Below are 13,860 nucleotides of genomic sequence, written 5' to 3'. Positions count from 1 at the left end.
TAGCTAGACAATAGGTGCATACTGTTTTCCATTAGTATACTGCAAGTTTATTATACGGTACATTTGCATTTGTACAGATAGGTGTTAAAAGATGCTGCTTTATGACTTAAAGAGGCAAACAGTCCTTGTAGGTATCTGTGTTGGTACCATGGGTATCTATTTTCAATTATATATTCAGCATTGCTGAGCAGACAAGGAAACTAGGCATGTAAGCCAGTGGAATTGATCATGAAAATGCATTTTTCATGATTTATGCTAGATGCATCTCTGCTAGCCACTGGGGGGCACTTTGAGGAGCATCACACTGTGGGCACATGGACTCCAGTTCTGCACCCACTGAGCTGTTATCCTCCTGCGCTAAATGTTGATGTTTTGCAGTGAATTAAATGCATGAAACAGAGAGAGCGAGGAAACCAAATGTGCCAGATGTGTGGAGGCTTTAACAGGTTGCCCTACTGCTGTTTGGGACCAATTAGCATTTGTCATGACCAAGTTCCACCCAGCCAACAGTCTGTATGTTTTGAACACAGATTTCTTTTCACTTCCAATATGGTTCATATTTTTATTAGCTTCACTAATTGTCTCCATCTCCAGCCGTCCTCCGCCTGTTTCCAAGTCGTAGAATTGTTATCAGAAAATCACAGTGGAACAGACGCTTTGCTCCCAAGCAGTTGCGCTCATCTAATTATAAAACACTAGGTAAATGTAGAGCAGATGCCCTCCTCCAATACCCCCACCCTCTCTCTCTCTGCCTTCCAATTGTGGGAGCCATTTGGTCTCATTCTAGTGTTACATTGGCTCCACATGGAGTGGCGATCCTTGCCAAGCGGCTGCCGTGGTATAAATGAACCTAATCGCTCGCCAACCCTACACAGGATCCGACTGGCAGGAACAAAAGAAGAACTCCACTTCAACTAAAGTGATCTTCCATACCTGGCTGCAGTGCCCGACTTCTCAGCCTTCCTCGTCTTGTGGTGTCTGGATGAGGGGGTTGTGCCTGGAGCGAGGGGGGCATGGATGTGATGGTGTCAGCGGACCCTGAACTACCTGGTGATGACTAATGACTGGAGTGCTCTTGTGGCTTGCGCTTTGGCAGGGCCAGGCCACAATTAAGCATCTGTTGGTGGTGGAAAAAGGAGAGAGAAAAAGACGGAAGAGAGAGAGAGAGGAAGGAGGAGAGAGGGATAGATGGAGTGGGATGAGAGGGGGAGAAAGAGAAGAGAGAAAGAGGAAGAGAGGCTTTGCTCTGGATGTCATGCTATCCTCTCCTCTCCTCCAGTGTGCACCCTTCTCCTGGCTTCATTACCCCCACACCATGCACTCTGAGCTGGGGAGGCAGAGCAGCTGTCATTCCTGTCTGGCAGGAGAGTCTCCACCGCAGCCGCAAGTGACCTGTTTCTGTCCCGGAGCCAGGACACATGACAGACCTGGCCTGTGTGCTGCACGAGTGTAAGCTTTACTCGGGTCCAGACCACGGCTGTGATTGGGTGTAATAACTGATTGAAAATTAATGCTGGCCTCACAATTGTAGGAATAAAGCCCTCCAAAACAATATGGGCTTTGCACACGGGTAGAATGTGTGTGATGTACACACACACACACGCAGGCAGCATCCATTACACAGTCAGACTATAAATCTGCCTTGGAATTAAGCAGTGAGTAGAGGCTGATTGCTGCAGCGGTCCCCACTCTCTCTCACCGATGAGAATAAATGAGCGGACGCTGGCATGAACAATCCTTTATTACGCCCATTAGCCAGAGGAACCCAAGCCGTATGAAATGGGGGAACACCAACCGCACAGCCCAACTGTCACACATGTGGCCTACATACGGTTCCCATGACAATTTGAAGAACCACCCACCCACCCCACCACCACCACCACCACCACTACCATACATACACACCGCCAATCTCTCATCCCCGCCCACCCCAGCCATCGATGGCAACAGTCGACTGTGTCATGCTTGTAATGTCAAGATATTTCTGAAGGGCCAGCTAATGAGCGCAGCCCTGGAGTGTTTTTTTCCGTGAGCTCGGTATGTTCGTCAACAAAATATTTTGCTGCAGAAACTTTGACGGAGACGGCGGAATCATTAATCAGTAAGTTTGCTGTGTCTCGCCTGTAAATCACTCCACTCATTCCTGGATGCACTCTTCAAACAACAGCGCCAGGTGTTCTTAATCAAGATTGGTTTGTTTGCTTGTTTTCGCATACATTAAAATTGCCAGGTGGACTACTTTTTCATTAATGTATTCTCCATCAAGAGCAAGGTAATGTTACAGCTCATTTACTTTGCAAAGCTTCAGGTCATATAAACATGTTTTGACAGGTGTTTCATTACATTCAGAATGGACTCGGTGACATTGTTTGCTATAATTCTATTAGTGGTTACTCAGTCTCTGCTGTTTAACAGGGATATAGGGATTCGTGTTGGTCCGAAATTGATATGACACGCTTGGCAACGTCATTGAACACTGGTGGCGATACGCAATAGGGCCCTGATGACATTTATAATAGATTATAATCTCGCCTGACAAAGCTCTCTTTGTCATTAAAACATCTCTAATATCAATTTTCAGCTGAAAGGTACCTTTCTTACAGCTCTCCCAATACTATCGGCTTGTTGAAAACCAAGGCTAAAACGTCGCACAATTATCTCGTATGAATTGCATACAGAAGAAGCGGAAGAATGGGATGACATTTTGAATCCACCATAAACCAACTGCAGCAGATATTGCTCACTTTCTGTCAGTAGAATTTATTGTATTAGTGTGAATAAAACTGATAACTTTGATTTTTTTATTACCTTCAGTGGGACATCAGTGGAATCGCTGCCCATTTGCTGCCTGTGTTGACACACTTCTGCACTTCATGATGGCAAGTGGGAGATATCATAGCCTACAGCTCGTATTTACGGTAAATCTGATATGACATGAACGCAGCATAAGTGAAGCTATCTTTATGTCCTATGAGCAAGTGACTAACGTGACCAAAGAAAGCCCATTTGAGTGATGAGGGTTTCATGCCCTTCCCTTTGTCTCTGGTACACAGGTACAGTATTGACATGCAGTATACAGGAGCTCTGAACATTATTTCTGTTTCCATTGTTCCAACTGTGTAATCAAGAGACAGTGGGAAGCGCTGAATTGCATCCAATTTCCGCTCGCTTCCTTTTGTTTATTGACTCGGGGACCTGACAAGGAGTGAGACCCGCGCAAGTTGAGAGAAAGGCGCAGACGCTGGCTCTCCTAACCTCTCTCTGGCACTTCCACTGCCATGAACAACACAGCGGGGAGCCTTGAAGTAGATTGATTACACGTGTGATCACTCTTCCCCGATAATGTCCTTCCTTTTAATCATGCATTGTGCCGCCGCGCTTTACAAGGATAAGATTATCACCAGCGACTTCATCACTGTCTCATTGTTAATGCCGTCCTAATTGAACAGCTCAGCTTTTTCAGTGGAAGTTTTTGCCGCTTGATCTTGTTTACCGCTGTCTGTCCTGAAAATCGAATCATTTTGGCAGTCTGCTTCTTTCTTCGCAAAGTGAGGTCTAATGTTTTGGCTTGACTTCATATGAAAAACTGCAGTGGGAGAGTTGAACAAGTACAGGTGCAGGTTGTTAGCTGCCAGGCCAACTTAATTACAAAACACTCTAGGACTTCTGAAACTCCCCTTTTAAAATCAAAGAGTCTGCAGTATTTGCAGTATGTTAGGTTGATCCCTGTGGTGTTGTGCTTTGCTGAGTGCTCTGGAGTCAATAACCTCGTATTTACTCATTGGGCACCGGAGAGACCTTAGCATCCTGTGACTCCATAAACCTGACATTTCATCAAAAAACGGCAGCCATTTACCTGTCAGACGTTCCCCAGATTCCCTTTCTCTGAGACATTTCCACTACTTGAATTAAGATTTGAAGATGAGTTTGCGGTGCAGGGAAGCTCGAATGAGATTTCAGCCCTTGTAGCCCCAGGCTATCATCAGTAATCCTAGCCTATTGTTCTCTTTGACACTGGCAGAATTGACCGGACCTGCTCGCTGTCAATCCATGAGGCAGTCTGGATTTTGCCAGTCTGCTCTTTTGTCAAGTCCTTTGTGGTGGTTGACATTTGTGATGGGACACTAATTGCTCTATTTGCCTCTGGAGAAAGTGTTAAAACAGCTGCCTCGGGCACAAGATGCCAGCAATTACACACAATATGTGAGAAAATAAATGATCTTGTGGAGTGCCATCTCTATCTTTTTTTTTTCTTTTTTCAAAAACATTTCTTCAGCAGGTGGACAACGATTTTAAACCCCCTGTAGCTGATGCTTGTTTCCCGTTCTCTCTCTCTATCTCTCTGTTTGTCTCTTTCTTTCATTCTTTCTTTCCTTACTCCCTTCCTCCCTTCCTTCCTTCCTTTCTTCCTTCCTTCCGTCCTTCCTTGTCTGTTGTATCATCTGGAGTGGAGCATTCAAAGCCTTTTGACTCCCCACCTCACCAGGATCCCAATTACCATCTAACAGGCAGATCAGTGGCCAGCTGTGGGGGTCCTGCGTGACCTGCCAAACTCTCCTAGTTTATTATGTGGGGGCTCGAAGCTCCACGCACCACCTCCTGACCCCCAGTCTCATTCCCTCTCTCCCATGATCAGCGGAGCACCAGCGACCATGTGACAGCCTCACAGACAAAGAGCCAGTTGGGGGAGGAGGAGGAGGAGGAGGAGGAGGGGGGGGGGTAAGGAAGTCGGACGAGACATCTTTGTTGTGATCGCGAGTGTGTCTGGCATTATGTAAATAGTGCTTATCCAATGTTAATTGCCTCCGCTGCTAGGAAGAGCATATTAACGTGAAGGAAGCGATTCCCCGACTTTGAAAGTCTCCCTAGGCCACCGTGAATAAGACATGGGCTGGCATCCGATGGCACAGCAGGTGCCATCTGCTACCTGCGTGTTATCTAAACTGCTCTCTAAAACAGAGGCCGGTATCTGGGTGCCTAAGAGAGAGAGTGAGTTCTTGGGCAGTTGTACAGAATCCAACACTCGCCTTGGCTCCCGTTCTTCCTATGTGCGGATACCAGTATTGCACGCAGGAGGACGATAGCGATGAGATACGGTTGCCTTGTTCAGTTGAGGGAAGGGTATCTGCTGCACAATATACATTTTTGTTTGTTTTTCCTGCCTTTGCCAGTGCTGAAAATACTCCCAGGCACATGCATTTCTCTTACCTCCTGTTTTAGCTCACTCTCAGCACATAAAGAGGTGTTCCATGACAGTACCCACTTGATTTTACTCAGTCAGCATATGGATGGCACCATTACTCCTTACAACATCTTTTCACGCCAGCTAGGCCATTTTGCTGATCCGCACAGCACATAGCAGCATCCAGCTATCCCTCCCCACCCCCACTCGCCCCCCCTACCCCATACCAATTACCAGTTATCACCAAGGAGGAGGCTGCTCAGCCATTAGTTATTCATTCACCCAAGTGCCGCTTTTACTCTAATTCGATTTTCTCCCTCCGTTTTACATTAAAAGTCACTCCAAGATGGTGAGATCTTAAAAGTTAAGCACAGAGATTAACTGTGCATCTCTAAATCTCTTTAACAAATATACCCTGCATGTACCATTAACCTTGAACAAGCTGATTAACTTAGCACCCTTTTGCCCCCTCTAGTCCCAAATCATATTTAGAATCCACTGCAGAATTTCATAACTCAGCCAAAACAGGATAGTACAATTATCTCACATTCAGCTGTAATCTGCTAGTGATGAAGATGGAACGCTGTATTGATCTCATTTCATGGTGAAGTGATCATAAGCAGAGCAGAGAGGATATTGTGAATATTATTACCGAGCACATCTGACAAATAAGGCCAAACACAATAAGCAATCTGAATGAATGTTTACTCTTTTTTTTGTTCAGCTTTGTGTGTGTGTGTGTGTGTGTGTGTGTGTTTCTGTCTGCCTGCTTGTCTGTCTTCCTGCTTGTTTATCTGTGTGTCTGTGTGCACACCTGTGTGTGTTTTGGTCATTACAGCAAGGGGCTGTGGGATGAATGAGGACAGCAATAGGTGATGGCACTGCACAATCCATTCATGCACTGGAGCTTTCTTCACCTACTGTGCTGCTCAAGACTTTAAGTTAACGCAAAGATCTCTCCTCCCTTTGTCCTTTTACAATGGTTGTCCTTGCGCTGCACGATTATGGCCAGAGATTGGATAATAAATGTATATGTAAAAGACAGCCAATGAATTGCGGAGCAAATTGAAAGTGGTGATACACATTGAGCGAGTTACGCAATAAAGGGAGCACTCCACTGAAGATTGGTGCTCAGAGAAGAAAATTGGCAGAATTCATCAAATGTTCTGCGGGCATAAAACCCCGACAGAAGTGAGTAGGCCCTTTAATGTGAAAAATAGCCCGGGGGCTTTGTGGAGTGTGTTTTATGTGGTTGGAGGGGTTAAAGGAGGCCTGTACGTTGGTTCATGTAGAGATGTTGGGGGGATTGTCAGATTTCCCCAGTGGCTTGCTCTTTTTTTTTTTTTTTTTTTTTTTTTTCCTTAGTTCCATGTCATTGGAGCATTACTTGCAGTCGCTCAAACAGTGGCTCTGACTGTCTGGGAGTGATTTATGCAGTCATAAGGGCTGTACTGTAGCAGACCTTGGCCCATATTTTATTCTGACACTTATTATTGAAATGAGACATTTGGGTGTAAAGAGGAACCCAAGCCGTTTTCTCACTGAGAGGATGAGGTAGCAGTCACACTCACATCAAATCTCAGCCTTCGAGCATTTGGAATTACCTCAGGGAGTATTTAATTCCACTTCTCTGCTGAGTGTTCCCCCTTTTACTTGTATATTGTTTTTTATTTATGAAAATGCAAATTTAGTTCCACATGTTGAAAGACGGAATTGGCAATGCATTGTTGTTGTTGTTGTTGTTGTTGTTGGGGCTATATCGGCTGCTATTCAGGTGCTTGGAGCCGCAGGAGTGGATCTGTAGCCCATCACTCCGCCTGCCTCTATGAAATGAGCAGCACTTCTGCAGTCTCACTGTGCTCTAGCACTATTGTTGCCTAGACTCAGTTGGGAAAATGCACAGACAATACCCAAGCTGTGTGAGAAGGTTTATCTAAACAATGGCTTGTCACGTCTCATCCTGAGTGGGTTGGCATAAGAATGTTTTATGCGTGTTAGCGAAGTGGGTTTTATTCTATTAGCGCTCTGTTGTGATGGGTTGACCGGCAGCAGTGCGCCTCCTCATATCTGCAGAGCACAGCTGGAGCAGCCAAGTCTCTTTTGTCCCCATCTACCTCCATCTCCTCCGGCGCTGTCACCACTCCTCAGTCGCCTCCAGCTTTTTCCATCTGAAGGCTCCGCACAGCTGACTGGACCCGATCGTCGAGGAGTCACCCTCGCTGTTCCCAAAAGATGGAGAGATGGAGCAGCCATGTAATCAACGGCTGTAAGCGTTATGCTCCCGAGGCTGGATGACCTACATGTTACACTTCCTCCGTCTGCCTGCATACACTTAACACCCCACAGGCTGCCACTCAAACCAGCGGGTGACGCCACACAGGAGATACAGGCTAGGTGTAAAGGAGGAACATGTGCAGATGTTGAGCGCAGAACTCAAGGTTACAATGTGCTAGGTTAAGTATGAGCCTCTGATGCTCTTTCTACTGCAGCTGAAACCCTTTTTTTTACTTGTCAGTGTACTCGGAGTAGAAAGGATGACCTTGTTTCATTCAGTTCAGCACACTTCCAATTCAACCAGGATACAAGTGATTCAAAACACAAATACATTCTCCTCATGTGCACTGCATAAACACTTGAAAATTGAAAACAAAAACATTTCATTAAGATTCTGTGTGCTACATGCAAACCATAAAACGATGTATGTGGTTAATTTGAAAGCATAAAACAGCTAATGGTCTATTAGAGTCTACTGCCTGCGGCTGCCTTTCCTTCTCACAGTAGAAGTACATCAATCACTTCTATCAGTAATCCCCCTGCAAGCTGCTGGCAGTGTGTATGCCTCCTGCCACAGACGCAGTCCCTCAGCAGAAGCAGCATCAGATGGGGCTGAAGTTGACATCTTAGCAGATAAACTGGCCCCACTTCACTACCACTGTCACTACATTCTGCCCTCGGTCTGTGGAGATATTGATGGGAGCCGGTAGTCGATAAGACAAAAGCACTGACAGAGGAGATGCCTGAGGAGTCAAGCTAAGATGCTGCTTGTTTGCTCTTTCTTGCTCGCCCTTATACCTGGAGGACAACATATAAGATGGGACACAGATGAGGGATTGGTTCGGGATTGTGCTTCGCCGTAGGTGACAATACGCTCATAATTGTGAAAGTAGTGACTTTTTGCTATAGTAAAACAAAGCAAAGTTTTCAAGCCAGCCTGTTTGTTTGCTCCCACAACTCTCAGTACAACTTAACGTGACGTGGAATTTATTGAAGCTGAGATTTAATGCTCTGAGGTGCATCACAAAGTACACAATTTTTGAATGTTTTTGTCAATATGGGAGTCTGACACACAGACACGGAGAAAAAGAAAAGAGGTTTCATCCTTCCGTTTCACTCCAGTAAGCCGGTCTGCTGCATTTGTTGTATGAAAGCTGGTGGTCGTCTCGGGGGCTTTGAATGAAAACACATTTCACTGCTGGCTACAGCTGCTGCATATCCATGTGCAAACAGCCAACAGATGTGCCTTGGTCCAGCTACTCCTCCATCCCAGTGCCCATTTCCTTCCAACTTCACTGATATTTTTACACGGGCTTCTCCTGGACAGAGTAAATAGACTCTCATGAATAATCACCATTGTTTTGTTCCAGCCCAATAAGATAATTCATGTTGACTCTTTGCATATGGAGCAGTTTTGGGCATGAAGCACTTGCAGAGCTGCATCGGACTTGATCAACAGTACAGCTGCTAAATAATTTGTTGCAAACAGATTTTGTTTACCAGCATGTGTTAACGAATGAATATGGATTTGCATGCTTTGTATGCACACTTGAAGAGGATAGTTTATGCTAGTGTAACTAGTGTGTGGTGAAATCGTTACATGCTGCATGCATATAGCCTACCAAGCGTAGGCGTACAGTGAGTTTATTTAATAGAAGACATGGCGAGCGCATTTAATCACATTAAAGTGTTGATGGGATTAAGGCACTTAGAAATCTGCTCACAAAAATAATTCACATGAAATCTGACTGTTTGGAGTCACCTTCAGCCAGAGTCTTTAGGCATGCTGACGGATGATGCACTTTGCGGTGGGTAAAGCTGTCGCAAGACATCTCAAGGACTATGCTGAAGGCAGATCTTCAGTGTGCCTCATCTGGATCTGAGAATATCTAGAAAGCCACAGCCAGGCTTACAGAAGCCCTTCCCATCTGTCTGTGTGGAATTTAGAGTACAGATCCAGACCAACTAACTGAAGCAGTGGGTTTAGCAAGATATACATCAGCCAAGGGGACACAACCGGGATAGCAAAGCCCCAGTCCCACATGAAGGAGTTAAGGCTACTTAATATTCCTGTGTTGATTGGGGATTAATTGTTCCATCTGGCTCTCACGAAAACCAGTGGAGAGAAAAAAAACTCCCTCTTCCTTCTCCTGACGTGTTTCCCCTTGTTTCATTATGGCCATGGAGTACAGCTAGCAAGCGGTGAGGCTCGGAGGAGGAGGAGGAGCGTGGACTGGACAGGCTGTACCAGAGGGAGAGCTGGGAAATTTGATCATTTTTCTCTGGGACTGTCATACGCCATAGGCAGCCTCATTTGTCTGCTCCAACTCCTTTGTTTCCAGCAGGCTCCCTGTTCCAGGATTAGGCTGCAGAGAGAGAGACAGACAGACAGAGAGAGAGAGACAGAGATGGAGAATGAGACAGAGTGAGAGAGAGAGAGTCAAAGGAACTATATTAGCTAATTATTACAGTATGCCATGTTTCTTTAATATATAAGTATGATGTACGTGCTGCAGTATTTAGCAACTGCTGACTGGCCAAAAAAAAACAGTGAACAGAAAGAAAGCAGGTTTGGAGAGGGAGGGAAGGAGGGATGAGGGAGGCTGCGCGACTGCACAGTTTCATATTTTTTCCCAAATTGCCCCTGCAGTTCCACAGGAGTGCTGTTGACCCAGTTTATCTCTCTCTCAGGTGATTAATGCAACATCGCTGCAAACAAAGGTCACATCAGGAAGCAGGGGAGCAGGCTGGAGCGCAACAAGAGCTAAGGGAGTTATATATGGCTACTGTTATGACTGAGAATAAGTTGTTTGTTTGTAGGGCATCACTCAGTCCCTAGAGATGCGTATCGAGAAGTAAAAGGAAAAAAAAAGACACAGGAAGGAACTAGGAGATACAGTAACACATAAGGTCCCTTCCAAACCACATATTTTAGATAGTTAGTGAACCGAATCTAAGCATCTATTTTGTATTTTCTGTTAGCAGGTCATGATGTTAGCTATGTGGCAGTCTCTGCTGTCAACAGACTGTTAAATGGTAAGAATAAATCACTTTTTAATGTTAATGGACACTTAAGAGGGAATGGTAGTATCGTTAGCACATAAGCTGTATCACACAAGTACGCGGATAATTAGTGTAAATGTGACCCAACATGGAAAAACAGGCATACTGTGGGACATGTGTTTTTTTGTTTGTTTTGGTCATATATATTATGCTTAATCAGCCAAGCCAAAAGCCCTCCGGTTAAAGACAGCTGCTGACAGTTTGTCCATGTACACCTCAGATGGGGATAGATAGGAATTTATCAAGGAGAGCAGAGGAGAAACCATCGATGTTGAGCCTCGCTATGCGGGGGATTTAGTGGTGTCAGGTTCTATCAATATTACACTGCTGCTCCAAACATGTTGAGTCATCTTTCAACATCTACGGTGTCAAATTCACTGAGATGTGTTACAGAGCGTGCACCACCACTGAATTAGTGGTGGATTATCTGGGATTGCAAACATAAACTGTCTCTGAGTTTCCTGTTGGTCTAGGCATCTTTACAGTGCTTGTAGAAAGTATCACATACACACAGCCTGGGGCACTTTAACTGTTGACTGCTCATGAAATTAGGTCATTTTGTAAGACTCTGAAGTAGGCTACATGTTTTCATGTCACCCAGTGTATGTAGCATTTTAAAGAGGTTTCACGGTTTGAGTGCTGAAACACTGCTGCTTAGGGTTTCACTGCCTGGCCGTATTTTTCCACAGCTGACACTTGTGAATATAAATGCATTCTTTTTTTCGTTCCTTTTCTTTACTTTTCTAGTTATCATTTTAACTCATTTCAACGTGCCCTGCAAGCAAAATGCTCCACTCCAAAAGCCATATTTGAATACAACTGCAAGAGTAATTGTGCTGCGTCTACCTTTTTTTTGTGGCTATCTAAATTATAATCTCTGGTTTCAGCATTTATACCAAAGCACATTCTCTGAGGTATTCCATACCCATGGCTTCCTTTCCAGAGCAATTACTGGGGCTAAATGAAGCAATGATTTTCTTCATATATGTGCCAGCTGCAGTGCAAATGGTTTTCACTCTGCCAGAAAATCTAGTTCTGTCGAGCCGAGCCTGAAGATGGGAACGGGCCGTTCGGGGATTGTGTGGAACTGAGTACTTTGATCCAACCTTCTTATCATGTTGGTTCAGATTGTGTTTTTGTGTATAAAATGATCATGTTTTTCCAATGCTGTAAGATGCCTTTTTTGATTATCTGGCATGACAAGGCATTTGAAGAAAACATGCAGTACTTTCATTTTTCTCTGAAGGTATCAAGGTGGGAAACTGGCACCATATGGCACAATACTGGCATTATATACTGCATGTTTAGAGACAAGAGTATGGAGGTGGTTAAAATGTCCAGAATGTTCTGATCTGATGCTTGAAAGACTTTTATATCAGTTTACCTTGCGCAGATTAGAGTTACACAAACATTTCACAAACAATTACACAAACAGAGGCAGAGCTGCTCCGGAGGCAGAAACTGAAGGATTTGATTGATTGACAACTTTATTAATCCCCCAAGGCAGAAACTTGATTAGCCACCACATGTTAACAAATAAAATAACGATGACATATAAGAGCAAACATTGCACTCATAGAAAAAACATGATAACTGCAGAGGTGTTGCCAACTGAAAAACTGGTGCGATAAATTAATGCCATGCAGTCAATTATTTCTGCCTCCAGAGCAGCACTGCTTCCAAGAAATGTTTGCAGCTAAGTTTAATACAATAGGCACAATAGATTGAGCACATTGAGAATATTCTGCACAGAATTAATGAGTCATTCTCTACCTGTCATCCTCAGGTGAATGGGAAGGAGCTGTCCAAGTCCAGCCATGAGGAGACTGTGGAGGCCTTCCGCACTGCCAAGGACCCCGTCGTGGTGCAGGTCATCAGGCGGACCCCCAGCGGCCGCCCCCATGGCCCCCCTCAGGAAATCCACGTGATGGATGTGTGCACCCAGACCGACATCACCTTTGAACACATCATGGCTCTGGCCAAGCTGCGGCCTACCACCCCTCCTGTGCCTGACGTCTGTCCCTTCCTGCTCTCTGACAGGTACTCACCTTTAATTCCTCTATGCGTGGGGGGTGAAGGCAGGACATTTCCCCTTTTAACACAGGATATCCACTGAAAATAATCCTTCTGAGTGGCAAGTTGACCTTGAGGTAGAGAGGCAGACAGATAAATGAAATTATGTTGGTTCATTCATTGGCGCTAACAGGAGGGTTACAACTTCGTAGGCCAAATCAATTTGAATCTCTGGTTAGTGACTCAATACCCCCTACAATTTGTTAAGTGTCCTGTCCAAACAGTGTCCTGTTTTATGTTGCTGTACAGCGGTATCTAATGTGAATTTGTAGAGGCTACGTGTGTCTAAATCTAGGAGGGATGTGTGAAAATATGAATTCCAGTAACCTTGTGTACATTGATCAATTAGCTCACCACCAGAACAACACATGTGGTAGAATCAATACACACTAGAATTATAATCTCACCACAACTGGACACTGCATAGTATAATACCTCAAAGACGTGTTTCTATTGTGTGTCTGAGAATACGGCATAACAATATGTTAAAAAAAAAAAAAGCCACCACCATTTACAAAGTTTCAAGTATCAACAAGAGGTTTTCCTGGAAAACAACAAAAGAAACTGAGTTCATTATTTCCTTTCCTGGCATTTTAGTTTATATTCTATTCATCTCAAAGGAGAAGCAAACTGTGAACAAGACAAAGTTTAGCATAAAGGAGTATCTAGGTTTCTCCTCTTGGGAATGCGACATTGCAGACTGTGCAGGTGCTCTATGCAGGAGCTTTATAGCACAGGACTGGGAAGTTAATCGAGACTGTCTTTGTAAACCAGGGTATGTTAAGCAGATAATTAATTACAACAATGTCTTAAATTCATCCAGTTTCCATTGTCATTAAGAGTACATTAGATTAGTTCATTATCAGGTCATTCAGGGATCAGATTTTAGCCTCTTGCTCTGTCTGCATTGCTCATCATTAACAAATATACTCAATATCTACTGATAATGAACCATGCTTAGGTGTAACCATGTGGCTTTTTAATGCCATTGTTATAGGTCTGGGTACACCACACATGACCTGACCGAAACCCAAACGTATATATCCCTCGCACTGTAACTCCATAGAATTCCCCACAGGGCCTTCTTGCAATAATTGGAGCTGCTTGGTGTATCCATTTTGTCTCATGGAAGGTTTACAAGGTGATTAAAGCAAATGGGCTAATAAAAAACTAGGCAACACAGTGCAACGCGCGCTCGCAGGCTACTTACAGCCCCAGGCCGAGCCCAAATGTAATCAATGTGTCCCATAAAACACACATTTTCTTCT

General features: G+C 44.5%; 1 protein-coding gene across 1 annotated transcript in view; it reads left to right on the top strand.

Moving 5' to 3' along the window:
• The window catches only part of LOC139642972 (PDZ domain-containing RING finger protein 4-like), a 39,698-nt gene that overhangs the window by 12,439 nt on the left and 13,399 nt on the right, over nt 1-13,860 (top strand). Inside the window, exon 2 of the mRNA XM_071518073.1 lies at nt 12,306-12,559. Coding sequence (XP_071374174.1) covers nt 12,306-12,559 — 254 coding nt within the window. The remainder of the gene's footprint in view (nt 1-12,305; nt 12,560-13,860) is intronic.

This window comes from Centroberyx affinis, unplaced genomic scaffold (genome assembly GCF_046629955.1).
Source record: "Centroberyx affinis isolate AG114_WGS23_722 - 3 ecotype Tasmania unplaced genomic scaffold, CSIRO-AGI_Caff_v1 ptg000549l_1, whole genome shotgun sequence".
Taxonomy (NCBI): Eukaryota; Metazoa; Chordata; class Actinopteri; order Beryciformes; family Berycidae; genus Centroberyx; species Centroberyx affinis.
The sequence above is the reverse complement of the archived record's forward strand: the minus strand, read 5'-3'. Positions and strand labels throughout refer to the sequence as shown.